This window comes from Acanthaster planci, linkage group LG06 (assembly GCF_054643075.1).
Source record: "Acanthaster planci isolate LZ-2023a linkage group LG06, COTS_SCS, whole genome shotgun sequence".
Taxonomy (NCBI): domain Eukaryota; kingdom Metazoa; phylum Echinodermata; class Asteroidea; order Valvatida; family Acanthasteridae; genus Acanthaster; species Acanthaster planci.
The window spans coordinates 19,918,663-19,946,439 of record NC_141782.1 but is presented as its reverse complement, the minus strand read 5'-3'; the positions used below and the strand labels follow the sequence as shown (position 1 = coordinate 19,946,439).

At 42.7% G+C, this 27,777-nt stretch overlaps 1 protein-coding gene and 1 long non-coding RNA gene across 3 annotated transcripts; one reads left to right on the top strand and one right to left on the bottom strand.

The window, feature by feature from the left end:
• Positions 1 to 451: 451 nt before the first annotated feature.
• Positions 452 to 27,171, bottom strand: cbfb (core-binding factor subunit beta). 2 transcript variants are annotated; one of them, XM_022238783.2, is made up of 6 exons: positions 26,880 to 27,171; positions 25,720 to 25,806; positions 23,589 to 23,714; positions 11,648 to 11,764; positions 10,976 to 11,095; positions 452 to 2,794 (listed from the first exon to the last, which is right to left on the bottom strand). In XM_022238783.2, the coding sequence occupies exons 1-6, from the start codon at positions 26,955 to 26,957 to the stop codon at positions 2,714 to 2,716; spliced, it is 609 nt and encodes a 202-aa protein (XP_022094475.1). In that variant the 5' UTR covers positions 26,958 to 27,171; the 3' UTR covers positions 452 to 2,713. The 2 variants fall into 2 exon arrangements, with proteins under 2 accessions (XP_022094475.1, XP_022094476.1); XM_022238784.2 differs by lacking the exon at positions 452 to 2,794 and adding an exon at positions 7,436 to 9,141 and having other exon boundaries at positions 26,880 to 27,170.
• Positions 13,500 to 22,528, top strand: LOC147798930 (uncharacterized). Its single transcript, XR_015425543.1, has 3 exons — positions 13,500 to 13,752; positions 19,022 to 19,128; positions 21,111 to 22,528. It is a non-coding gene; the product is annotated as an uncharacterized LOC147798930 (long non-coding RNA).
• Positions 27,172 to 27,777: the final 606 nt, after the last annotated feature.

Below are 27,777 nucleotides of genomic sequence, written 5' to 3'. Positions count from 1 at the left end.
GGGTCCAGATTTAATTCCCGTTAATGAAGAAAAGGGGCGAACCTGGACAATGAAGGTTCAACAAATCTGAACATATGTACTGTATGTTATGTAGGCACTAGGCATATATTACATAGGCCTATAAAGAACCGGTGTTTGTCTGACAAATGCCTTGGGAAATACAAGGAAAGTTTGACAAGGACCATTTGTCGACCATTTTTTATCCAGATGCCAGATGCACAGAATGTATTTTGTGCACAAATTACCAGAGAAAATCGAGCAACGAGTCGAAAAAATGGTCCTTGTTTAAAGACATTAGGCCTAAGGGGATACGAGAATGAAAGGATTATGCGACCAGTCCGTTTTCAACCACATTATAAAAATTCGCCTAGAGACAGTGTGAACATTTTATCGTACAACAGAAAGAACTTAGGTAAACAAAATATACAAAAGGTAAAAACAGAGCCAGTGCTAACTTCAAAAGTTCTAGTTTATTTGACCCATTCAAAATCTTTTATAAGTATATGATGGTTCATTTTTCTCAGTTAACATACATTTAAAAGTTTGCACTCTTATAGGATGGATCATGTATAGAAACAAGAACACATACAAATGCGGCGAAGAAATGAAACTGATGCTTCAATTTCTTCGCATTTAATTACACTTGGTTCAGTTCTAAAAAAAAAGGGGGAAAAAGAAGATAAATACACCCGAAACACTGCACAAAGGTCACGCAAAATGCCGGGAATTTTCTCTTACATTTTGATCATTTTCACAGTACATATATTATGTGACGGACTTTGTCCGATTGGGTAAGACAGGACATTTGTATTCACAACCTATCCAGGGGGTAGGGGCAAGGTCCCCAGGCCTATGCTCCTGTGCCCCCCTTCAAAAAATTAGAGAAAACTGCCGACAATAGTGTTTCAACCGTGACCGAACCCATCGAGTGTCTCTCTCCAAAAAATGAGGCCCCCGAATGTCCCCCTCCCCTGCAAAATGTACAATAGTTACGCCACTGCTGTTTTTAAAAAGGCTTATCAGCAAACCTTGACACATAAAAATGCAGCATCTAATTCCGAAAGCGCGTTTGACTAAGTTCTACTCAGGCTGGGTCACTTCAAATTAATGTGGCTGGGACCGGAGGAGTCCACAATTCCTGAATACCGCCCTCAGCTGTTAAAATGTAACTAGTTTGACTAGCGTATTTAAAGGCCGAGTTCGGGTGGCTTGTTCCCGTATGTTCACGAACAGCTCGATTTGTTGTTCGTGGGTCGGCTGCTCGAACGCCGGGAACAAACAACCGGTTATCGCTGGTAGTTAGTGACAAGCAACATGCAACATGGCGGCGTCCATGTAGGCTACGTTATTCGAGAGTTAATGTTTGGATGGGCTGAATTCTTTTCTATATAAACGGGAACATTCATTTCTGTGTTACGGAAAATAATTAATGTTAATTTTGCAAAACTTCCCATTGTCCATGGCTTTGGAAGCCATCTCTCTACTTTTTGCAGCTGTTCAAAAATCAAAGTCTCACGAGTTTTTCCGTGTGTTCCTTTAAAACCCTGACGAGGAGGTGGTGTGTGATCCTGTTCCGAGAACAGTGTTCTTGAGTCGTGTTCCCGCCGTTCGAGCGCGAGAGCAAGACACCCGTGTCAAGAACAGGCCGCCCGAACTCGACCTTAATGTCGGCTTCGTCGCGTTTCGGCTGCCTCGCAAGCTGTATTATCTGTTTGAAATATTTAACGCCTGGCCAACAACCACGGGCAAATAGTCCGAACCTTTGCCATAACTCTGGACAATTTTGTATTCCCATATCAGAAAATGGAACAGCTCGGGTCTAACGGGTCAAAAATGAAATCTCGAAAGAAAAAATGAATCCTAAAGCATGGAGACATGGATTGTAACAAAGCCGATTTGCATAAAAAGTAAGTTGTCGGGTGTGACACGTTTTAAATAACTTGTAACGCGCCGGATCACACATTAATTACATAATAAATAGCATTAATACATTTGCATCACGATCAATAACGGTGGAGCATATCAAACCTAGCAAAAATATACGAGTTTTGTTTTTAAACCATTTCGACTCTATAAGAAACCCAGAATTTCAATAATAAACACATTTTAAGAAAGTAACTCTAAAGATGAGCTCAAGACTTGCATAAACTTTACGTTCTTGATTTAAAGTGTCTTCAGTCCACGGCACATTCGTCTTTTTTTTCAATTTTTTGTTCTCATTTTGTAGACTTTAATGTGTACCTCATGGGACATGTCGCAAAGTTCTTGGCAAGGCGAATTATGTCCGCATGAAACGCTGTCACACCATGAAGGAATAAAAAATTCGCTCACACTCAATGATCTGTATGTATGTATACATGATTGGGCCTTGTCCAATCCAATCGTGGTTAGATACTTTGATCATTTTGCCCCACTCGTTCGGAAAACTGAAATAATTTTTCATGAAAAGTTTGCCACATCCAGTTTTCGAAAAAAAAATGTGGGCTTACGTTTAGTTTCCGTTTCAAAAACAACTCCGTGAACTAACTTAAGTCCGAAATATTTTCCAGCACAGACCAGCTGTAGATGAACCGTGACGCATTTACGAGAAAAATCTTCTTTTCCTGTTTGCTCTTTAAGCTCACATTCTGGACAGGAAAATAAATGTCTCATCCTTTCCCGCCATTTTTTCCTCAGTCCCTTAACAAGAGTCCTATCAATATCCTCCCTGGTTTCAGCAACCTTCACCACTGCTGTTGGTCCCACCACTACTGCCGCTGGTACTCGCAGGGCTTGGCTGACCTCTCCTCCGCGCCTGGGTCGGGTTAAGACAAGAAGAGAAAACGGATAATGAAGAAACTATATGATGTATTTTAGTCAAGGTTTACGATCCATGAAAATTCACAACCAGCTTGTAAAGGCTTGTGTTGTTTATATTATATAGCATGCAACCTGGGGATCGGTGCAGCGGTCGCTCTACCTGTTTCCCTACCGTTCTTCTGTGCTCGTCTCCGGCGATGTAACTGTACAAAGTTTATTGTCTCTACTACAGGAGCACAGAGGGCACAAGGGCGCATGAATGAAAGTTAAATATTAACTGGGACGGCGTACCTCCTCCCTATGTCATTCAGCGCAGAATTGAAGTTTTGAGTCCGGGGGGGGTGCAATGTTATTCTAAACAGATTGTCAATTTTTACACACGTAGAGCAATTTTCCCAGCCGTGCACCTCCAATGGAGGTGGTGGTAAAGCGCTTATAAACTGTAAGACTTGAAAGATGGTGCTTCCAATTCCTTGAAAAATACCCATGGGGTAGTTTCTTTTTAATAAAGAACTTGCCTAAAGTTGCAAACAGCGATTCAAATTTAAAGTGTCAAATAAAACATGTCTTGAACATATGAAAATTATCACCGTGTCAGCGATGTGTAATGCGACGCTTGCAAGGAAAAATCGCCATTTGGCCTTCGCGGTTACATTTGTCAACCACTATTTTGGTGTGGTGCAGGATCAGCTCGCTCGATGTTGTGGCACAACGGGTTAAAAGAAGGTTGGCTACCACACTTTCTAGAGGCCATTCGGTGGTCGGAGAGTTGACGAGTTTCCAGGAAATTTCTTGAAAGGTTTGCTTGCGGTGTCCCGGTGTGGCATAACTCACAACTGTAGAGACAATACTGCACTGTGACCGCTAAAGTTGTTTTGCTGGTTCTCCTATTGTCCTCACCCGGGTTCAACAACCGAAAAGTGGGTCAAAGGTTATTACAGACTAGGGGAAAAAGTAGTTTAGTTTGTTTGCAACGTGTAGCAGAACCTCAAGGTGGATGGAAAGTAAAACCATTTTTCTCCCGAACGGTATAAGGTGTGCATTCAAGATAAGGCCTAAATAACCCCAAATATAATTTAACGGGAATGAAGCAGTTTTCTGGGAAAGTTTGACAATCTAATGGACACTTTATATAAATTATAGGCCCTACAGTGTTATTTAAATTAAGAGATCTTTAACGGTATATTTAAAGTATATATACTGTACATAGATTTAATGTATATAACATGTCTATATTGTAAAACAAAGTGGATATTAAGTAGCCCACAGGCAGTTTCACTTTGACTGTATGGAACACAAACTGATAAACTGCCATAAGATATGGAGCCAAAATTGACGATTTTTTTTAAGTTTCGGGAAGACACAAAACCACACTGGACTTTTAAAATGCAACATCTACAAATGTCGGACTTTAATGGAGTGTAGACATATTCGCTTTCGGGGGGAACCATGCTGGTTGTAAGGAATGTTTCCGCTCACCTTAGATTTCCTGATTCAGATTTCTCTTTAACTAAAAAAAAAACGAGATTGTTGCATGTTCAGTTAGAAAGAAAACACTAAGGGAAAACCAACATTAGCGCCTCTGGTAGGAGAATTGGCCGACACACGACCGAATCTTCGGAATTTCTGAATGCATAAACTCCATGAAAGTAAGACAGTGTTTATGAACGTACAGGAGACGAGAACTTCTGTAATGAAGATGATTTCTGAAGAGTAGATCTCGGCCAGCTGTGGAATCCCCCCCCCACAGCCACGCAGACGAAATTCCGAATCTACATGCAGTAACGCTATGGTTCTTCAAAACAGTCAAACAAACGGGTTTTCAAGTTAAAAAATACTGAAAATATTGAGATGCAGGCTATTTTTTTTTACAAAGCGACTTATTTTTTTCTGAGTACCTCACTGACGTTTATCAGACACCGTGGGCCTGTGCTGTACCACCCATTAACACGCATGCTGATAGACAAACGACCCAAACCGATAGCGACTAGACAGGTTGCAGAAAAAGGCGGGATGTCCTTTTTTCAGCGGCCAATCAAAAGGGTCTCGAGGGAGGGCGAGTCGTCTCAAATGTCATGCCCATCACGAAAACCCAACCCCCGTCCCAACTTATTAACAGCGGTGTGAATCGCCGCTTTTGGTGCGTGCGGTGCGAACCCACATCCTAGACAGTCTCTTGCTTCAAACCACGCGTTCGTGTCTCACTCACTGAGAAAACCTATACACTACATGTAACCCCCCCCCCCCACCCACCGGTGACTTCATAGATCAATCAAAAGATCTGGCAACTGTCCACGAATTTCATCTTTTCATGATGACAGAGAATCACTTCGAACTTCGAAGCCGGACAAAAAATTTGTTGTCCCCTAGGTTTGTGAGACGATGGGACAGAGCCCATCCCTCCCTGAGACACACGCACTGGTCCTTAGGTGGCAGTAGGTAAAACCATCATGGATGTGTTTTGGCAGTGGAACCCAACTAACCGTTTGACTTGTTGCTAGTTGCAGATGTTCGTTTTGGCGATTCGTCGTGTTCTACAGAAGGTAAAAGTAGCGGCCTTTGGTTCTATTCACGTTTAATGAAACTTTTTCAACGCCCACCGAAACATACATGTAAAACCTTGTCACAACTCCATGATATCGGCGGGGACAGTTGTACATGGTTGAATTTCAAAATGGCGCCTGGATGCGCGTACTTCCTCGCTTGATCGCACAATTTTAACGACAGTTGTATGATTTCATGTACATGTACATGCAGTTGCTGTGGCAGCACAAAGTACCAATCGTCAGAAACGTAGACCCTTGCAACAATGTCCATGGATCTGACATCGACCCAATTTTCAAGCGTGATAATTATCACACAACGACAGAACGGATGCAACGGCTTATCCTTTGTCGTTGTCAGGTTAAGTGGCGCTGCCAACGCAGTTTTCCGAGAATAGAGAGACAATCACCCCGCGGGACGAACACTGCGACGCTGCCACTCACCTTACCGCGGTGCGCAAATAATTCATCACCGTTTTACAGATGGTCTTATGGGATCACCGTTGAAATACCGTCTGATGTCACGAAATGGATGATGTTTTGGGTAATTAAACTGGTTGCCTTTCTTCAAGACACACCTTCTCGGACATTTCACATTTTCGTAGTAACACGCCACCAGGACCCTCCGACTATACAGAAAAGAAGTTCGCAAGTAGGCCTACCGAGTTTTTCCGAGTCGCAGATTGCCAAACCTTGAGGGCTATTTTCCGCACGAACAGTCAAGTTCATTTCGCAAGAATGTATTGTAGGATAAAAGTGATAATTGGTAACTTCAAAGAATGCGGCTTGCCACTCATCAAAAGGTTCAAGCTGAACGACTATACCGCGACTTATTATATGCGACACGCCATGCTACAAATTCATATGGTACACACTATCCTGCGCGAGTAGGTTTCGAAACATTCCACTCCGAGAGTAATTCTATACTTTCGTAGAATTTTAATCCATTAGTATAATCATACTTTGGAAAGGAAAATGTTGGACGACTGCCAGTGTTTTCAAGTCTACCTGCAGAGTTCCAATCCGTCGTTAACTTATTCCCAAGGTCGGAAGTTATGTTCTACACAGGCGCGGGTCTTATTGTTAGGGCAAACTCTCAGACTCAGAGCTTGTATTTTAGTTAATTAATGACTTCCACAAACCTCTAGCTTGACATGTCGACAGTCTTGGATAGCAAAATAACGCTTAAATCTTTCAAGCCGGGTTAACTCAACGATGTGACTGCCACCCCCGCGGACTCGGGATCGCACCGAGTTTAGAACACCCACGGTCCGGGGAATCGCTGCGCGATCGACCGTGCACAGGCGGGAGCCGATGACTCAAGCCCACGAAGGCCCCGTTGCCGTGGAACAATGATGGAAAACATCCAAAAAATTTGGGATCACATGCGCTGAGAAAGATAAAAGACTTCCGGAGTCGGAGTTCAGGTTTATTCAGCCAAGGAAATAAGCGATGCTACATTGTTAGAGTGTGAATTCTCCAACAGGTGGCCCTTTGTCGATAAAAGAACGCAAACCGAATTCGCCAAAACAATGATTCCCTTTTTTCCACGAAGTAAAGATCGCATTCAATTTTGACTTTTGTGTTTGCGGGTCACATACAGGTAGCACCGAAGAAATATGTCGATGATTTCTAACTAAATTTGAAAACCAGTGTGAAAACAATCTTCTTAAAATTTGTGACCTGTCACGACAAAATGAGAGTAAAGTCGCATCCCGCTGTTTCCTATTTTGAGGATTCAAAGTCATATTGAGGTGGAGGTAAATTTTTGGTTTTGTAATATTTGGAAAGAGTAACCCGTCTCCTGTTTAATTCCAAATTTTTCGCAGGATCATATATCGAAAAATGTCATTTTCTCAGCAATTTTGCTGACAGTATTATTCATTTATTCAAAGCTGGCAGAATAATGTCACTTTGTCACCTTATACTTTTACCCTTTACTTTCTGCTGAAATCAAAAATACCGATATCTCAATTATTGAAAATTCGACTTTCAGCTCATTTTGTGGTAACAAGTCACATTTTTGATCGACTGTCTTATAAACTTTTTCGGCCGGCCGACAGAACCATTATATTATGGACAGAATACTGATATTAAAATCTGAAATCTTCTTTTATTACAATTGAACTAAACTAATACAATTACACACAGTCCCTGCCTGGTCTTATTTTCTTCAAAGCAAAACAACATAGACTATGCAAAGGTAATTTACAGTCCCTATAAAAACCATATACATGTATACATAATTAGTATATATTCGCGACAAAATGGATAAAAAACTATAATTACTTGACAACTATAGGAACAGTTTTAAGTTTGTCACTATAATACTTTCCACACGTTCCCCTTCTTTCAGTCTCTAAATTTCACTGAAGAATATATCAAATATCCTGCCCAGAAGTGAAAACAACAATTCAAACAATTCAACACTGAAAAGCGATCTGAATTTCGGCGACGGCGCTTTTTCAGGCCAAATCGTCGCGAATTTAAAGAGAGTGCTGGACAACTCACAATGGGACTTACAGGGCGCAGAACATTATCGCCCATGTCTTGCGTCTATTAGGGCGGGGATCCTTTTACGAATAGAACAATGGGTTTGAATGACACATCCTTAAAGCCAATTTTTAATGCCCATAAGATGCTTTTAGGATGTTAACAGTGTCCGCGGAATAAGGACCTTTCACATATATCTTAAAATACATTTCTTTGTTTCGTTTTCATTCCCTAAGGGGCGTAGTCACGCCCCAAATTGAGTGAGGATGTATGACATTTTGCTGCCTGCATCAGACCCGGCATGCAACGCATGATGCATTCCAACGTGACAAGGACGCCTCAGGATGTCGGTCTTTAGGACTTTGGAGCCAGCTAAAGAGGAAAGCCCAACGCCCACTGATTCACCTTGTGAAAAAAGCGGATTATTTCTCGGGTATTTTTAAAGCTGCGGGTCTAAACTTGCACCGATGACTACTCGACCGTTTGTGACCAGTCAGATTCACATGGCTTTGACGGATTTCCTTTCGCGTCTACGACTGTCTGGTGATCCAAAAACGGATCAGACAGAATACCCTTTTCAAATCTCGGGGTGCTTAACCCATCCAAAAATGGAAAAGTGGTATTTCACAGTCACAATTAACAATACTACTAATTTCAATATAATTATTATTCTGTGGATGTTTCACCCACCCTGTAACCCCGAATAAAGTAATTCACTTTGGCTCCATCTCAACGAAATGTGACAAAGCCAAAATCTCAGTCGCCAAAAATGAGATCATTCTAACTTCTGACGGATCCTTCTCGAGCGGAGTATACGACTTCGAAAACGATTTACAATAGACAATCATCTCAGCTTCGGTTTGTATTCCAATTATTGCTGTTTCATTTTTCATTTTTGCACATCATTTAACATGAAGGGGAAAAAACTAGATAAAAACTTGAAAAATTAAAATCGCATGAATTTGGCAAAAGACATTTTAAAAACTTGTTACAAGTCGGGACTCGAGTGCCAACTCAATATGTGGGCACGTGGACGATAAATTTCGTGTCTAAAGATTCACTGGTACGCAATAATAACGGCAACGCCGTTACACTAAAAATCCCCTAAAAGTGTCGCACAATATAACTAGCCCGCATAAGATGTGACATGCACGCAAACTTGGACTTGTTGGCCAATTGGGGGCGTTGCATCGTGTTTTTCCTCTGAGGGGTGTGACGGGTCTAGTTTTGTGTGTTATCTTCCTCCTATCCGTGTTCTGCTCTCCGTTCTGCCCTCAGGAATTCCTCAGGCTTTGCTTTCGTTTCTCTACAGTGAAATGGAAACGGGCAGAAAGAGAGCAGAACATTTACAAAAATCATTCAAAAAAACATTCACAGGTTGCCTGGAGGCCGACTTTATGCAGGTGTATCACTTTATGCATGGCAATAATAGGATTCAATTTCGATAGGTTTGTTAATGTTAAAGCTCCCCGGCCTTGAACGAAAAAACACGCCATTTGGTAAAGTTTTGAAAAGTAATAATCGGCCAGCATTTCCATCGTAACATGTCACAAGCGGTTCACTCAAACATAACAGGAAAGATGCGGCCAAACATTGTAATCAACACCCATCCATGCGGCATGCCAGTTTAATTTTGTTATCACAAAACATCCCAGCAGTATTTTGTTCCTTCAGTCAGATAATGGTCTCCGTCTGGCGTACTTTGTCAAGCCCTTTTATCTAAAAACCACTTCCTTGGGCACGCCAAACATGTCTCCCATGAACAAATAATTATGTTGATTTGGGGAATGCTAAAAAAGCCGACAGACGACAACAATCGCTCAGCAAACCCGGATAAAAGAACGCACAATCTTTGCTACCGAAAAACAGATATTCCAATCAGCATATACAATGCTACGTTTCGATTTCTGATATCAATTGTCGATATCATTTTAAGAAATCGGATTTAAAAAGGCAGTCCACATCCTTCCCGCAAAAGTCATGTAGAAATTCATTAGACTGTGGCTGGTAGTACCATTTCCCCTGTATAAAAAGTCCATGGAGGAGAAAAGGCGCCAGGCAAACCAGGCAAAGCCATATAGCGGGTAGATGGAGCGATCTGCCCGTTGCATGCGCTGAATGGGTCCCGCTACCACGGAGCATCAGTGCCGGATGTCACCAACTATAGTTGACTAGGAACAGCGCAGTCTGTGTTTGGTCGATTGGTCAATTAAGAATGTGTTTGGAACTTTCTTGGTTGTGTTCTGGGGGAAAGGTATAGCTTTGATGGGCTCTGCTAACGAGCTCGGAAAATATTTATCCCATTTGATCCGATTTCAAAATGGTCAAACCGTTGAGTTACTGTAACAATATTGCACTAAATTGTACTAAAACGTCCGATTTGAAAGCAACTTGTTTGGAAAAGTGCGAGTATGATTTGCACTTTGAACGTGTTGAAACAGAATTCTAATTATTCTACTCTGAGATTTGACGGTGAGTTGCAATCGATGGAAATGTCCAACCCAGAACCTGAGATGAATCTTTTCCACAACGACGGGCTGGCGTTCGAATGACTACAGCCAAGGCGTCGAAATAAATTAAAAGGGGGAAAATTTGCCTTTTTGTCAAAAATGCTTCTTAACTCCTTCAGCAATTCGTCACTTCTTCATTTAATTCCATCATCTTTAATATATGACAAGTCCCAACGTTTATAGAAACATTCTACGCAAGCAATGACAAACATGTACACGTGTCTAGTCACCGTGAACAGCACTTAAATGTCTGTCTGCGTAAACAAAATCATTTGATTATGACGATTCATTTTGAAAAAAAAATAGGCTGCTACGCCATGTGAAATCACTTCATTTCAAGCGAACTACTGTGCAGAGCATGCAGAAACAACCAATGCCACGCTTCGTTCGGGACATGTTCTGTAATCTTTGATCACATCGCTCAAGTTCTACACATCAGCAGGTTATATAGATTATATTACGATATCGATCCCGAATTTTGTAAATACAAGTTGGACGATAATGAGAACTTTTGGAGAAAATTTTCATACTGAAACCCAATCCCTGAAGGACAGGCACCCGCCCCGCCCCAGACAGGGAGACACGGGCCGTGTCTCACATCTCAACAGTCCGGCCGATCGTGTACCCTACCTCCACTTCGGCCTCGGCTTGCCTCTCCAGCTCTTCCCGCTGTATTCTTTGCCTCTCTTCGAACTCCATCAGCCGCCTGTTCTGCTGGGCCAGGGATTGTCTTAAGACGGCGTCCTCCATCTACAATCCAAAACCAGGAGAGGAACAAAATTCAAGATATCGACCAAACTGATTTGACGTCCCTCGCGATTTGATGATGATGGTATCTAAGTTCTATCAGATGGGTATAAGTTGTACACACCTAAAAAAAAGTCTGGTATAAGGTGTTATTTTGATAGTGCAAAATAATATTAAAAAAAGAAGTGCTAACAGAAAAAAGTCTCATATTTCCTAAGTAGAAGTTACTGCTACAGATTACAAAATCAGATTACTCTGTGAGCGCCAATCAGATGCGACCTGAATGCCGAACAATGAGTGATTTTTACAACTTCAATTAGCAGACGAAAACTGACATATGCTAGCTTGAGTTCTTTAAAAGGGCCAGGTTTGAATCAGCAACTCCACAAGTTTTGTTCGGCGAAACTTGAAAGAACCAAGAATCCAACCTACTCGAGCTCGCAATCTGCCACAATCAAAATGCGCATTTGGGGTATGATTTCATTTCTCTAAAACTCTACTTTATGATTAAATCAATTACCGGTATACAAAAATTATACTTTCTGCATGTCTTACCCTAGCCTTGTCCTCATCAAATTCCACGTAGCCTATGCCATCCAGTCGCTGTAAATCCACCCATGCTTTACAAACCACACAGACGCCGTTGAGGATAAATCTTGTTTTCAGATGGACCTGTAATGACGAGAACAAAATAATCACAGAATTTGTTACAGGCAAAAAAAATCGGTATACAGTTACCCATATACGACTTCAAAGTCATAAAACATGTTCCTGTTCTGGACCAAGACGCTGTTGTACGTTAGTTCTTCTGTTGTAAAGTCCCACAGCCCGTAGCAGCATTTCATCCCGAGTTTGTAAGGTCAGCGCGGAAGGCACGCAGGAGTCTCCAGCGAGTGTTGCGCCTTTGATGGGCCGTGCGACACGTCGTTTTGCTCGAAGGAAGATTTCTGGTCCGCTTCGTAGTCTTGTGAACCACAGGGGCGATTGTACATCTGCCGATTCCATTGCCGTCAGAACACAAAATAGATGACCACGAAATTATCCGGAATAAAAAAGATATCCAGAACGGTAATCTTTACTGACTTCTCATCCCTTGTGCGTTTTAGGCAATGTTTCTGGTAACTGAACAACCGACTTAAAATATATATATATTGAGAGAGGGTACTATCAAATGTCAAATTGAGACAGGTTAACACGAAACGGAGCTTTAAAAAGGTGAACACTTTGTCAACCAGAAGTCTTTGATTACGTCCAAATTATCTGAAACTGGTGGGTACACTTTTTCATGAAGACGTGACGGCAACCTATACAGCGTGCTCTGTGGTAAATAAATTCTGATATCCAATTCTATAGTTATAGGTTGTTTGCAAAACCTGTTTATCCATGTTCTTAAACATTTTAGGATTAAGTTGATCATTAATAGAGAACTTAAAGGACAGGTTCTTTGGGTCGAATCTCCTCTCTTTCCTCCCAAAGAGTGACCACTTTGGGCAGTGATCACGTCAGGGCTATTTCGATCCACCGCGGATGGATCGTGGGTGATACGGGCAAGCTTATGTTATCGCCCCCGTGAAGCCCACGGCGGTCGGACGGACACGGGTCCCTCGCGTACGGTCCGCAACTCGGCCGAGGGCCCCGGACAAGAATCGGCTTTTCTCAGAAAACAAGTAATTGAACTGCATGTATTCCATATAATCGAGATGCCTCCGCAGATGTCTTGGCCTCGTGGGCTTGCAAAAATACCTGTTTAATAATCAAATTCTCACAAATGTCACCTAAACAACACGAGGGAAAAACTCTTAGCCGCGCGAAATTCCCCACACGTCGAATTAAAGTGTAGTTCTTTGACTTTTTTTTGAACGACGAGCTAAACTAACATCTGAATTTCCGTAATGTATGCCACCCATGAAACTGAAAACAAGTGGTTTGTTAGGTGAAAGCTGACTCTTCAAAACAAGGAGATGCATTTCAAAGCGCCGTGCTGAAAAAAGAAGCAGCCGTAATATCTGATGAGCAGCGGTTTCGCTGTGGCTGCTGTCCTCGGTCGGCTTGCCGATGGCTATACGTGTCTACTTTCACCCCCACAACTCCGGCTTCACTCCCTTAACTCACTATCTTTGCTTTTGAAGAAAACGGAGCATGGCTGATCAGCAAACTGGCTTGATCGAATGAACAAATGATTTGCCAGAAGTGTAGTGAAAATACAAGAAATCAAACTCAAATAGTAAGAAAACAGAACACCTTCCGGAGTAGTTTTGAAAAAAAAAAGAAGCAGTAATCAAGGACCTTTCACACTGGCCACTGGGAGAATGCTTTACATATTAACGACAAAACCTCAATCATCAATTTCCAAAACAGCCGCTCCTTGTACCGAACAAAAAACCTAGTGAATTCGCAAAGTACCTGCGGTTTGCCACGAGGCAGGCCAGTCGCTCTGCGGAGCACACAGCCGAGGGTGTCGGCGGGCAAAACGCTGCGGTGACGCTGCCGCAGTGTTGCGGTGTCTGCCCGGTCGCCACGTCTTCAACTATTTCGTTGGCTTGCAAGGCCGCCACGACGGTCAAGATAATTGCACGGGAACTAAATGTGCCGATTGTCTGTGTGATATGATGGGGGAAAGGAGGCAGGATGGACGCTCGGAACACTATATTTCCAACATGGTGAGTTGGCACATAGTTAAAATTGTGGTAAGGAGACACCCTCTCGTCTTCCATTTCGAGGAATTGATTTTTGTTCACGCACAAATCGTGTCTTCATGTTAGCCCAGACTGTGACAGTTGAAACTGGAAAGATGTCTTGGACTAATGGTGCTTCGATTCTTCAGTCTTTCGACTGTAATTTTGGTTAAGAATGAAAAGATTGTTCAGCCTAACAAATGGTGTTTGTCAGGTGATCGAACTGTTGACACATATACTTCAGATTACAATGGAGAAAACCGTAGAACAGTGGCTCAAATTTGGTAAAAGAATTTTTACAAATTCTTTCTTTTACACTGAAAATGTTACATGTCAAAGCGAACTTTTTATGAAGGAAAACACTACATTGTCCAAAATGTAACCCACTGATGATAACTGTGTTATACACCGAGACATCAAATAGGACATTATGGTTTACACGTTTGTGCATGCACCAGCCTCAATGGCATATTACGGTACCTCGTCTGTAATCCAAAGTACATGTAGGCCTAGGCCTATAAATATATTTGAATTTCTGCTTTCCTCTCGCCTGGAAATGTACATGAAATTTACGAGACAGAGTACAGGCTCAAGCTAAAAGAATGCCGAAGTATATTGTGATGATTCTGCTTCGCGAAAGTGGCTTGGGGATCATTTCGCTATATGCAGGCGGTTTTCGTGCATTTTTCAAAGTGCTCAAACAAGATGGCGGTCGAGTTGTGGTTGTGTGGTCACTTGTTTGCGTGCCATCTCCTTTCCGATGACTCACATCCAAACCATTCCTTTTGGATAAAGAAATTCAATAAGACCGTTTCCCGCGCAGTTTGCCACCTATTGACAAAGGTGCAGTTTTCCAAGAGGCGTAGATTTCGGAGCCAAAATATTGTGGTTGTATTGTTAAATGTACAAGTTCGGCCCGCATAATTTTACACAGCAAAGGCAAAATGCACGAAGAAGGGTGTGCTACGAGTCAAAGGTTACGGTTCAAGTAACGGTGTGCGCACCGCACAGCCACCAAAACAACGAAATTTCAGTCAAAACAAATCCCGATCGAAATCTGGCAGTCCTAAACATAATACTAGACTCGGAGGCGGCGACGAAGTGTAGCGATGAGCGCAGACGCTCAAAGTGTGGTTATTTTTTTCGTTCGACATGCGAAGAGAATACAATCCTGGACCAAGTGGGGGTAGGGATTGCTACGCCGTACCAGAGCGGCACGGTAAAACGCTTACTCTGCAAGCAGTACTGGTGGACAGTGTTTATATCAGCTGGATGGCCCACAAGTCATTTTTTGCCTAAAAAATATTGGTATTCTTGCGGGTCGTAAGGAGATACGAAAATGCCATCAAGTTTCCCCCAAATGCCTGTCAGTATATAGGCCTACATGTACACAGCGATAATCATTCCCAAACTGCAGTCGAATTCCCATTCACAAGCCACTTTCAATTCATGAGAAAATCGCCTTACTGGGTTCCTAGTCGTTAAACTTGTGAACTCAAAACAGCGTCTAAGACCTTCAGACAGTCAGCATATTCTAAGGCTGGGCTCCTGTTGTATTAAACAGCAGCGTGATATCAGTTCAAATTTCCTACTTTTTAACATTAATAGCGTGCGAAACTTTCGTACAGGTCTACTTTTTTGTACATAAAAATTCGCTGAAACCGGTTTCGATATAGATCGCACATTTTTTATGGTGTGGGGCTAGGCCTATATAAATTATAAATACACGTATCGTACCGAGCTTACAGAAGTTTTATCGCAGGTATTCCATTCCATGGACCTATACTCAGTTCCTTTAGAACACATATTCCATCAGATGTATTTTGCTTCAGATTCTTAATTGCTGACTAAAGGCAAAAGAGTGAAACCCCACTCTCAAAAAGAGTGAGTCTCCCATAGATCTATACCCCACAAGAGTGAGAACCACTCTAAAATGAGTAAAAAAATTCTAGAATGAGTGGAAATCACTCCAAAAGAGAAAAATGTCCACTCTGCCAAGGAGCATATTGTCTTTTATGGAGTGGTTTTTCACTCCTTTGCTTCGGAGAGTGCAGCACAAGTAATACAGGACACAATGGCGAAACTGCGAAAAGGTTCAATAACAGCCATCAATTTAGACATTTTAAAACGCGTAAATACCCCCTGATTTATACATTAAGACACAATGCCTTACGTACAGAGAACAACATCTTGACCGTCGATACCAAACTGCGCTCTAACCACATCACACCAGGGGAGGTAGCCGGGCCACACGGAGCTGGCAAGCCATCGTCCAGGTACAGTAACCTATATCGGAGGCGCGTGGACCGGGTCTGTGGATTCGGGAGTAACTGCAGAGTGTTCCCGGAGTCCGCGGATGGTTTTTACCATGTCGATTGCAAATTTATGGGCCCTGGAACGACAGGGTTTTCACTCGATAGTTCGTCACACCGTCACTGACGGCAATTTAGAGCATCTTGTCCAGTTCTGTTTTCGGACTACATTGTATATACCTTGCCAGTAAGACACAATGCTTGAGAACATTTTTGGCAAAATGTAACCAGCGAGTTGTATATTCTATTATGTCAACTATTAATGTGAAATCGTCAGCATTGAAAGGTAATCTTCTCAAGCTTCACCAGGGAAGGTAGTTTAGTTAGGGATTAAAGCTAATGCTGTTGTATATAGTGTATAGATTGTAACACATAATGTGACGTTACGGTACATTAAGTGCGACCAGGCTGAACGTGGGATCAAAGGGGCCTTCCAGCGCATATCTAAGCTACAGGGAACGAATAGTCAAGCAAGACCTGTGATTTCAGTTTTAATGGGGAAGTTTTAAAACCTTCATCGGGAAATCAAGGTTAATAATGCTGCCACTGCCACGCCTGGGACAAAAATAGATCAACAGGGTTCACGGCACGCAGCATGCGACACCTCAGTCTCCGTACGTGCGGGAATTCAATTCTATAACACCCAAGGGCCAGCAATTATCGCTGGCTTTTGTTCTGGAGAGGCAGGCAACGTCAATTGCGCTGATCGCATGTATTTTTTGTAAGAAACATCGGTGACCCCTTCGAGTGGCGAGAACGATTTTTCTACAGGTTTACAAACGAGGTACCCCTGACTTTATACAGCGGAAATCAGGACGCAGGAGATTCCAGACAGAAACTTCTGGGCCATCTTTGACAATACAACGTTTCTCCGAGCTTCAATGTATGGATTGTCGCGCCGCGACCTCAGCGCAGGGCACACGTAGGTCCGGCAGATTTCCCCCCTGGCTTCGTTCCAGAAAGGAATCATACGACGCCGAGAAAAACCGACCTATTATGCACAGCGACAAGCACGTACAAGGAAACGACGGCTTAGAAATAGCCTCATCATGGTCAAATCTTTGCTCAAAACTGGTTTAATAAAGGCCACTGCGATATCGGTGATATTCCAATCAGGATAATGAGTTCCAAAATCGAGGTTAGTGTCGCGTACCGTAAACTTTGCAGGCACATCCTGCTAAGAATGTGCGATTTCATGCATTGACTTCTAATTTAGTCATATATTCTCTCCCCCCGTATTGTATTTACGTGCATGGCCTTAGTTAACAGCATTAACCTTACCAAGACACTATATCAATCATGGTGTGCGAAAAACGGCTTAGCGTTGAAACTCACCCAGGAGCCTGTTTGGCGCCTTAAGTGTGAGATTTCAGCGCGAAAGGGGAATTTGTGGATCTTAATGTATCTGATCTGTTCGTGCTTAAAAAGGGTACATCCAACCTTTACACCATTAAGGTAAAGACAAGGTATTGATTTCTGCCAGCCCTATTCCAATATATGTACATGTACCGTAGCTGCCGATTGAGAATATAATCACAGTGGCGGTTATTTCCCAAGGTTATGTATAAAAAGGGTCAAAACCAACTGACTGATTTCTTTCGATTGTGTAAAATGGCTGAAACCTTAGTCGATACTGGCGGGAAACTAAGTCCTTAGGAAAAACACGCATCAATCAAGTTCGACCATGCAGATTCACGCCATGCAACAATCCAAGCCAGGACATGTGCAGTCACTTTTGGCTGATTTTCAGTTGCCACAACCAAACCATGAACGCCAAGTAAAGTTGGGCTGTGGACAAGTCAAATTCGACAACTTCGTCAAGACTGCCCGATTTCGAAACTGTACCCGTTTTATGATCTCAACTTTTATAATGCACAACGCGCGACACTTAGCTAAGCAACGCAAAAACCTATTTACATGTAGGGTGCTTACTATGCCCAAAATATCCTCTATGTTGAAGTTCACACAGGTATAGAATAAAAGTTCACATTTTCCAGTCTCTACTTCATATAAACGTGGGATTTCATGTTGATATTGGTGACGTGGATCCAGGCCTTTAAGCGAGGGATCGAGCACGCAGCTACTCAGCTGATCAAGGGCGTTAGTCGTAAAAAACCTAGAGGGTTATAAGGCCTTGCAGCTGGCAAACCGAATTGAAAAGCGGGGGTTTGTGATAAGGTACGGCGTGTAGGGCTTGTGTAGAACTTCTCACCAAATAAGCCTGCCGCCAGGGCGACCGTTCTGTATATCTCTGGTTTTGGTGCATGGCCAAGTTTGAAACTGTTGCCCGGCTGCTAAGATCGGAGCGGTTCAACATTACGCCCGAATACGAAAACATATAATACACCGTTTGAGGTATCAGTTTTGCAGAACCTATAGTCGTGTACACAGCAACTTCGGCAAGAACTGAACTGAAATAAATAGGATTTAACGAGGGTTGTGAAAGACGGGAACTCGACATGTCTTGTCAAGAGATACTGTCAGACTCTTGAGACAACATGGGGTTAAGTTTGGTCAAAGACCACTAGTTAATTAACTCGTGATACCCATAGCGCATGTGCAGTGAAGTGCCAACGACCCCAGTCTACCGTTTTCAGGTCATTAGGCCGAAGGGGAGAAAAAACGGCCGCAGGAAGGGTAAAATAGCAAAAACAAGAGTGAAAGTGGTCGTTTAGTAGTGATGTACTGTTTTTCCGGCACTTTCTTATAACTGGTGCTCTCTGTACTGTGCAATTAAAAAACGACGTATGGCAACCAACAATGCGACCAATATGCGTGCGTTCGACCAAAGTTTGTCGAACTGTGGTCCTTGATCGAACTTGTCCCTGGTCAACAAACTCGCAAAATGAAGACCTGTCATTTCACGATAAAGCCACCTTGACAAAATAAAGATTGCTAAATCCTGACGGTGCGAGCCTTTCTTTTTTTCTTTTTCCGTGAAGGGGCAAAACTCTCGCAGATGTTAGGCCCACTGGTCGAGGAACTCCAATGCTACAGTGAATTTCGGAAAGCATGGAGGAAGAAAGTTGCTTATTCCATCACACTTCACGTAAGAACTGCTTCTGGCTGCAACGTGTAGCTATCTTGATAAAAATCCAGCATAAACTTTTCATCAAAATATTTCGGACAAAATATGTTTGGACATCGTTACAGCAACGGTGTTTTAAGAAAGCCTTGACGACGAAGATTGTTCACAAATCAAACTAGGAAGATAAACACAATTCCCATAGATAGATACAACTAGTCAAGTTCCCTGTGTGTAATTTACCGAACTGGTGCGAAAAACTGATAACACGACAGGAAAGCGCACTTTGTTCCATGGCAAGAATATGGGGCAAGTTGCCAAGTTGTTCATATCTGAGGAAGGACAATGGCGCAGCGGGCTCGCACTCTGCTTACTTTGGACGGATTCCAGATACATCTCCGCTGTACAGTGTAGCAAATCTGTGCCGTGCACACAACATGCAGGCCTTGATTCAGACAAGATGGCAACTGTCCCATGCATCAAAAGGGTGCAGCCCAGTAAATAAGCTGCATGCCATAGACAACAATGATAGATATCCCCACTTCAAAAAGCAGGGAAAATACAAGTTTCACAGGTGTTCAAGACACATATCAAATCAAAGATCACTTCCTCATCAGTCGTTTTCCTTTCCATTTTAGTGGCTTAACCGATGACGTTTGAAGATATTACTCCCCCCCAGAGAAAATTGCCCCTAAAAATTGCTATGAAGCACATCGTCATTTTAAAATAGAGCGATTTGCAGGTCACCTTTTGGCCCAATACTTTCAGAAGTACAAGCTGGCAGTCCTGCTCCTAGATTCCATCCTCCTTCTCAGACCACCCATGCAGTCCACGTGCCAAGAAATACTCTAATAGTGGAGAATTTGACAGCAACAAAATCGTGATTCGGTCCGCGCAGGCAATTTGGACCTTTAATTTAAATGAGCAACGGTGGACCTGCATTCACAACTGTTTATCACTTTTGGTCCTTGAAGAACTACTCCCACGCTGTTTATAAGACCTTTTTTTTGGGGGGGGGGGTAATGTTCAAATTTCCACATTAAGTGAGCAAATCAATGATGTCCGATCTTTCGTTAAAAGTCTTACTCTCGTAACCTTTGACATAAAGTTGCAAAAATTCTGGTATACTTTGATATCTGTTTATTGGTTTTTACTTGATATAGGGGCCTATTTCCCTGTTTTCAAACTGACTGTTCGGAGGTTCTGGCGACGGTTCTCTCTTATAGGCTTGGTTTCGTTCTTCGTCCGGAATGACGCACAGTCGATAAAAACACCAAACTATTTGCCCACTATCTTAAGTTTTGCTCAGGCACAGTAAGCTAAACACCAATTCGACCGACGTGCAGCCTTGAAAATATTTTCCAAACACACCGGTAATGAACGACAAAAAATGATGAATAAAGGAGCAGTTTATCGTAAAGTCGTTATCATCATAAGTAAATAATGGCACACAAGAGGCATTTAAAAGAAACTTCGGAAGTAAAAATGTGATAAAACGGCAATGTCATGCGTCGTGGTTTAGCTTATATCCTTTTTATATTCCTATCCGAACAAGACTAGGTTCCATGTCGAAACCCTTTCATAAGTGCACCCTCTGTAATTCAGTCTGACAGCTGCAAAGGTAAGGGGGAGTAAACCTTGAGCTAAAAACGGCTGCGGTGGGCGTCTAAGAGTACAACACGCTTGAGGGGATCTCGCGCCAACAGGTGACTAAATGAATAATACCAACACTTGTTTGCACGCATCACCAGCCGTCTTTTCGCCGAGCTGGGTTGCAAGTTGCATACGGCACGCACTTTACGGCATGCCTAGTCAAGTAACTAAAGCGATTCTAAATTCAGTTTTTTTCCCCGTCAAATAACAGTTTAAAGAGCTAATCAAATATCCGTGTCGGGATATTCTTTTTGGGGGCTTCGTTTTACAGTTTTCGGTTATGTGGCGTATGAATAGAGTTGGAGTGTCAAATTTTACACCGTACTTTCTCTTTCCGTGCATCCATTCAACAGGTACCACAGCTTGAAACTCACCGCACACGAACACCACAAGCACACACGGAAATGCGTCACGATCAACAGAACTGGACGAACCAGGAATAACAGAATTCTACCCCCGACGTTAGTGCTCAGAAAGACCTACAGTTCTCCACCCGCAGTGTTGCGCACGAGATACAAGAGTTCACGGGCGGGTTATCCCCAATATCCACCGCATTTGATATTCACCATTAATTTTGATATCCACAAACATTATACCTGCTATGCGTACGTGCGTCATCTTTTTCCCCCAAGATTCACTTCTCTTTCGGTTTCGCTGCAGTGCGAAAAAACGCTTGAAGGTTTAACGTGGGGCCTATAACAATACATTCACCGCGTGGAATCGAAAATTTTCACCTGTCACCTCACGAAATTGTTCTTACCATTGCCTGAATGAATTATTTGTTTTATAGAATACCTGCACAAATCCTCTTCTGTAATGGGAGAACAAAATGCCGCTCGCGCACGTCCGCCACTTTGCGAAACAGATTCGTGTCCGAGGCGCTTTCCACTGGTAGCACCAAGCAATGTTAGACTGGTTCCGTCCCTACATAATTTTCCTCTTTCTTATTGGGGAGGAGATATATGAAATGGGGGCGGGAATCGGTCAAGTGAACTGAAGTTCTATTCAACGGGTACCATTGAATAGAACGAATAATTCAATGACATGTGGCCAACGATCCACCAATCAGATGACGGAGATTTATGCAGGTATTGTATATACGCCTATACACGAATACGTCTAAACAGTATCTACATGTATATTGAGAAGCAATGCTTGCATTAGTTCATAAAACCAGCATGGAGCCAAGGAAAATTAATTCATTCTCATCTCTTTTGATAACTACCATTTACACATGGCAGCTGTTGTTTCCGTCCTTCACAGCCCTTGCAATGCATCCGGTAAACATATTTTTAATGTGCAGCGGCAAATTATAAGGGTACCGTTCTGATTCAATCATGCACCCACGGCTGCCGTACAGATTTCTAGGAAGGCCAGTCGAGCAGAACCTATGTCTTATGGGTATTAAAGCGTGAGCGGTTCCGGTTTGATGTCCCTCATAATGTCACCAACAACTACCTGGAAAATCAGATTTTGATAATATTTGTCATGCACTATTATGAATATACTTTAAAAAAATTATTATGGATTTTTTTTAATTTGCTAATGAGTTCAATGAAAGTTGTTGTTTTTTTTTCGAAATTAGACACAGCAGAAACACAGGGACATAAAAGCTGCAAAGACTAATCTAAACCCCACTACAGTTGCCCAAATGGTAAATGATTATGATCTCCTTTCACAAACATGTAATGCTTTACCGTCTCTCAATATTGCGCAGATTCCATTATGCTCGTATGTAGATAATGATGACCAAGTGGTACCGTTTATTACAGAGTGCATTTAGTTTTGTTTACTTCCTCAGTGTTAGTAATTATGAAATCAGTCCATTATTATCACTATCTTCGACCCACGATCGCCAAAATGTAAGCATCCGGACTCAGTGCTGCCTGCGAAATATGGGTTGTTAACTTGCACGTTGAACAAAGATCGCGACAACTATAATATGTGACATGTAAATCACGATTTCGACTACAGTATTCGAGTCCAAAGTCTTTTGTTGCGAGAGAGATTCCATGGAGATTACACGCGACAAATCAAGTTCAGCAACCCTTCTGAAGTAATCAATACACTATTACACACGATGACAACGCAGTGAATCACGGAAAGCCTGTGCGTTTACACCTGATTAGTAATAATAAGCTGATGCAACGTGCACCCCCTCCCGAGAAAAATGATGTCGCCCTCGCCGGCCGTGTCGACTAGGCTAATTTAATATCAAGGTTTCGGTGGTGGAATGCGCTCTGGAATGCTTACAGGCAGGTGACTAAGCCACGCCTACTCTGCATATAATAAGAAGGACTTCCGAGAAACTGCGGCGTGAGTAATCCAAATGGAGCGACAGCGCGCTATGACTACTCCGCTGAATGTAGCGCTATATGTAGTGCGAGCTTTATGTATAGCGACCGTGAAAATCTTTTTTCTGCGGTCAAAGTCACCGTGAAATGGGTCAATTCAGTAGTTTAACAGGCCGTCATAACCGGGTCAGGGCCAGGGTTAAAACTACTGCTTTTTGACCGGACGGCCGAAAGCACATTTAATGGGACATTTTCTAAATATTATGCGACAGTCTCAATAAATCTACTTAAGTCTCTTTTACGTCCCCCACAGCGATAATCCATTTTTTCTGGAGTTGTATGACTCCAACTGTTATGCACTTCAAGAATGATGCAAAAGAAGATTCGATTCGCATGAACAACATGAAACCTAAAACCTTCGCTCAACATAATTTTAAATCTTAAGGTGCATTCCATTTAGCTTATTGACTTGAGGAAAGTTAAACCAAACTGCATTTTGGAATTACTATCGCCGATTTTGCAAATTCACGGACTTACCCTTCCTATTTCTCTGTCGAAGTCGACGTACTCTCTCGTGGGTAACCGTTCCGTTTTGCCGTTTTCATTGTGACTATTTGGAGGGAGAAAGTGAAGGTGGAGATTTGTTCCGGTGGAAGAAAAGGCCTGAAGAGTGAAACAAAATAATAAATCATGAACGGCAAAGTCGTGAACAGCAGACGCCAACTTAACATTTAGAGCCTATGTACTTTACTGCAATGCTACACACAAAACGAACTGTCTTCTGAACTTAAGAATCACATTTGTCCTTAACCATACATGTGACATATTGGAGACCTTGGAAAAAATACTGCGTTTCAACAGTTCATTTTCTTTCTATTGTGGTCACTAAAATTTCGGCCAGAAGCGACAGTAAACAGTTCCGGAGTTGACCATTAAATCAGCGGTACATGGTTGAGGTTTCACAGAGCAAGACTGATAAAGCTTTTTTATTCATATACGTTCATTCATGGGGCTATTTCACCTGTCCTTTTTATCTCTCGAGTTGTGCTTTAAGTTGGCCAATTAAAAAGCACAGTACGATTTCAATTCATGATCAAAGGTCACTCGGTTTAATAGGGCGCGGGGTTCAGTGGTACTGGTTTCCCTTTCAAAAAATGGAAGGAAACTCGAAGAGTATGGGAATACCCAGGACTATATTGAAACTCAAGAGTAAATCCTACAAGCTGTAACTATGGACGAGAATTGAAATGAATCCGACCAAGCACCAAGTGAAGGACTTGGACGGTACAACTACCATAAGCACTTGGGAAAACTTAATACATGTACTTGGTCGCAGTGTTAGTTGTCCGACAGAAACGTCTGGTCAAGAGTCTTCATAACCATAATGTTAGTTCCTCAAGGCAAGCCATTAGACTACACTGACCCGGCCAACTTTCGAAAAGTTACACGTAAGCACAGCCGGTCTATGATGAAGCTTCACCTTTATACCATTTTTATCTCATTCGGGACAAGTCTAACAATAAATCTTAGAACTGAACCAGAAATCTCAAACTTAAGCTGGAGAAATTACTGCGGTTCTTGCCTACTTGACGGAAATTTTGGAGAGGTCTGTTGGCTAAAATCGAAGGTAAAACCATATTTTAGTTTGGTTTGCGTTTTTTTAACACAAGTTCGTCCCAGCACACATTAAATTTGCTAGCAGCAGTGTAAAGTTATGTTCGAAGAGATAAAAAAAAACCGGAAACAAGGAGAAAATAAAATCAAGCTCATCGCAGCAGCGCTGCAATGCTCATTGCACAGATACAATTTCTTCATCAAATTACCTTGATTGGCGTTATAAATGAGCTTAAAATGTGTCTCATTACATTTCTGAAGAAAAACTGGCACGGGTGGAGGCAGTAATCGTGAAAAAGGTAGCAAGCGTGGGCTTGTCAAAGTGGTCCAGAAATTCTGCCAGGTGGAATTTCCTAACAAGACAACTCTTTGTTGTATCCCTACCACCACCGGACTGATTTGCAACAACAAACACCCCTTGAAACACACAGGAGGCCTTCACCCGAGCGAGAGGTTAAAACACCCGTCCTTGACAATGTTTGCTCCACGCGGCCTTCATGTGGCAGCGTTCATGGTGACTGTGGAACCGAGCAGTTGGCGTGACTTGCTCGTACAGTCCTGCGCTTGGTGTGAATTTAGCCAACAGTTTGAGGTTCAGTCGGAATGGAGACATCATAAACACTGAATTTCGGACAACTAAAAAGGGCCAATGTTGCGATTGTGGGGAAAACCCCCTCAAGTTACACAATCCGTGCAGTGGCACCGTCAGTATAGTTTCAGATTCCTGACAAATTTCAACCAGCATTTTATGCCATCTTAAAATAGGTCCATAATGAAAATGACACCTATTAAGTACCTTAAACTTCTTTATTATTTTAGTCAGAACCTTTTCACCAACACCTCCCATATGTCCCCCGAATCCAGCCCCTTGCAAGAAACATGAAATGGCACCGTTTTTTCACGTCTGGCTACCAAGACCCAGATCGGGTTGCAAAGTCTTCCAAACACTTCTGGTGGATTTTGAAGGATCTGAAGCTGAAAGAACTGGGGTCGATTAAGGATCAACACTTAAGGGGGGGGCGAGTAAATGTTGAACTACTATAGCTTAACTTACAAGCTCCGCATGGCCCTCACGACATCCTGCCTGGAAACGGACTTGACGTTCTTCGTGTGACCGGTCACGGAACCCTGTGTATTTGATCTGCAAAAAAAACATTATCAAGATATCACCATCAGAAACTTAACTCATATCTAACAAAGGGAAGTTATGGGATCGGTTGATAGGATGTTTCAATAGGCCTCCACAGAAGAAATATATCTTAGGACAAACACTACTGCCAGCAATAGAGGGCATGCATGCATGCCCTCACAGGGGACATGTTTTGTTATTTAGATTTGGATGACAATCAAGTACTGCAGTGTCTACTCAAGCATATCATACAGAAACAAAGACCTATCCTCTGTGAGGACGCTCCACGCAGGTCCTCTATGAGAGTTCCCTGTTGCCCTTTAAAAATAAGAAATTCTTGCGACTTGAACTTCCTCGGTGGTTCAGGAAGTTTCAGGCCTAGCATTTATTCCACCGTTCTCCTAGGAACAAACATGCAGATGGGGGTAGACCGAGTGATCAGGACCAAGGCCTGTCCTCTGCTTCTGCCTGTACACAACGCCCTGCTATACTGGGCTATCCCGGTACAGGTTTCGCCCAATGTCAAAAAAGGGAAGAAGCAATCTGTAAGGGTCTTAGTTACTCCATAGTTACTCGGACTAGGGATGAGGCGGCGGCCAAGTGGTTGGTCAAAGTAGTAAAGTTGGACGACAGATACGGACATCATGGATTCCTCCATGCTGATACGATCGCCTATCAACACATGTCCATTGCCAGTGCCACCAACACCATGCCGACCTTTTGTGACTACCATTACGCAATCGCTTTTGTATGTGCTGGGATCTACAATAAAAGCGAAAGAGATACCGCCATGCACGTGCGAACATTACGACATCGGGAGGACTTCATTACAGGTGCAATAGGCACATGTCAGTTTACATGCGCATGCGGCAATGCAGCACACCGAGAAATGAATACACGATACGTACACTTATCCAGTATCACACGTTGAAGTGCTGCTTGTAATTTGGTTTGACCCCAACTATAATGAGCAGTCTTTGCGGTTAATATCCCCACTTCCGGGGTTGTCCCGATTGTGCCCCAACTCGCCCATGCTCACCCGGTCGCGAAAGAAAGAAACTTTTTAAAAACGCAAACAAGCTTACCTCGGACTCGCGTCCAAGTTTTCTGAAGAGTTCGTCGTTCTCGAATTTAGCTCTCTGGTCGGGTACTACCCTCGGCATGTTGACGGCTTGTCGTGGTTATATTCCACTACGCGATTACAAGAAAGACGTAAACTTTGAAGCTAGTAGTGGAGTGTGTATTATTCCAATAGTAAACACGCAGTGCTAAAACGTCGTGTCGATAACACCATTCCGCGGTCACCAAATGACAATACACAGTACCAGCGCTGCTAGCTCGACACACTGCTAATGTGTAGGCGCTGCGTCACACACACTCAGAGGCTACGTGATGACGTATCACAGGCCATTCATGCATATAGTGCCGGAAATTTCTAATGAGCCCGCCCACATCCACGGCCTCACGGACGGGTCCGGCGCTGCTATTGGTCAGCCGGCTGCAACGTCACTTCCTCGCAGAACCATTCCAGTTAAAGCATGGGGGTGGTAGTGGTAGCAACGGAGGGTGGAAGCGCAAACAGGAAATTCTCGGAATCGCATCGGAGGGAATGGGAAGCGCGTAGGTGTTCTGAAACCTTGCCGCACGATGCTTCTTTCTTCCGATACGCCGTGCTAATGTCACAATTTCATTTCTAAGGAACAACTGTGTCAAATATGAACTTTGACACAAATAACAATTTTTAGGGCGGTATTTTTAAGACCAAAACATGTATATCCAAGGAACCCACCCACAAAATTCTTGAAATTGGGTTTGTTTTACAAAGAATTAAGCAGGTGTTTTGCACGAGATGCAAAAGGCGGAACGGCTAGTAAAAAGGTCATTATTGACATTAATGTGTTTTTTAAGGTCGCAATTGAAAGCATACTGTTACTTGGAGTTAAAATGTCACCTGACATGGGGGTGTTTACGAGACAAAAGGAA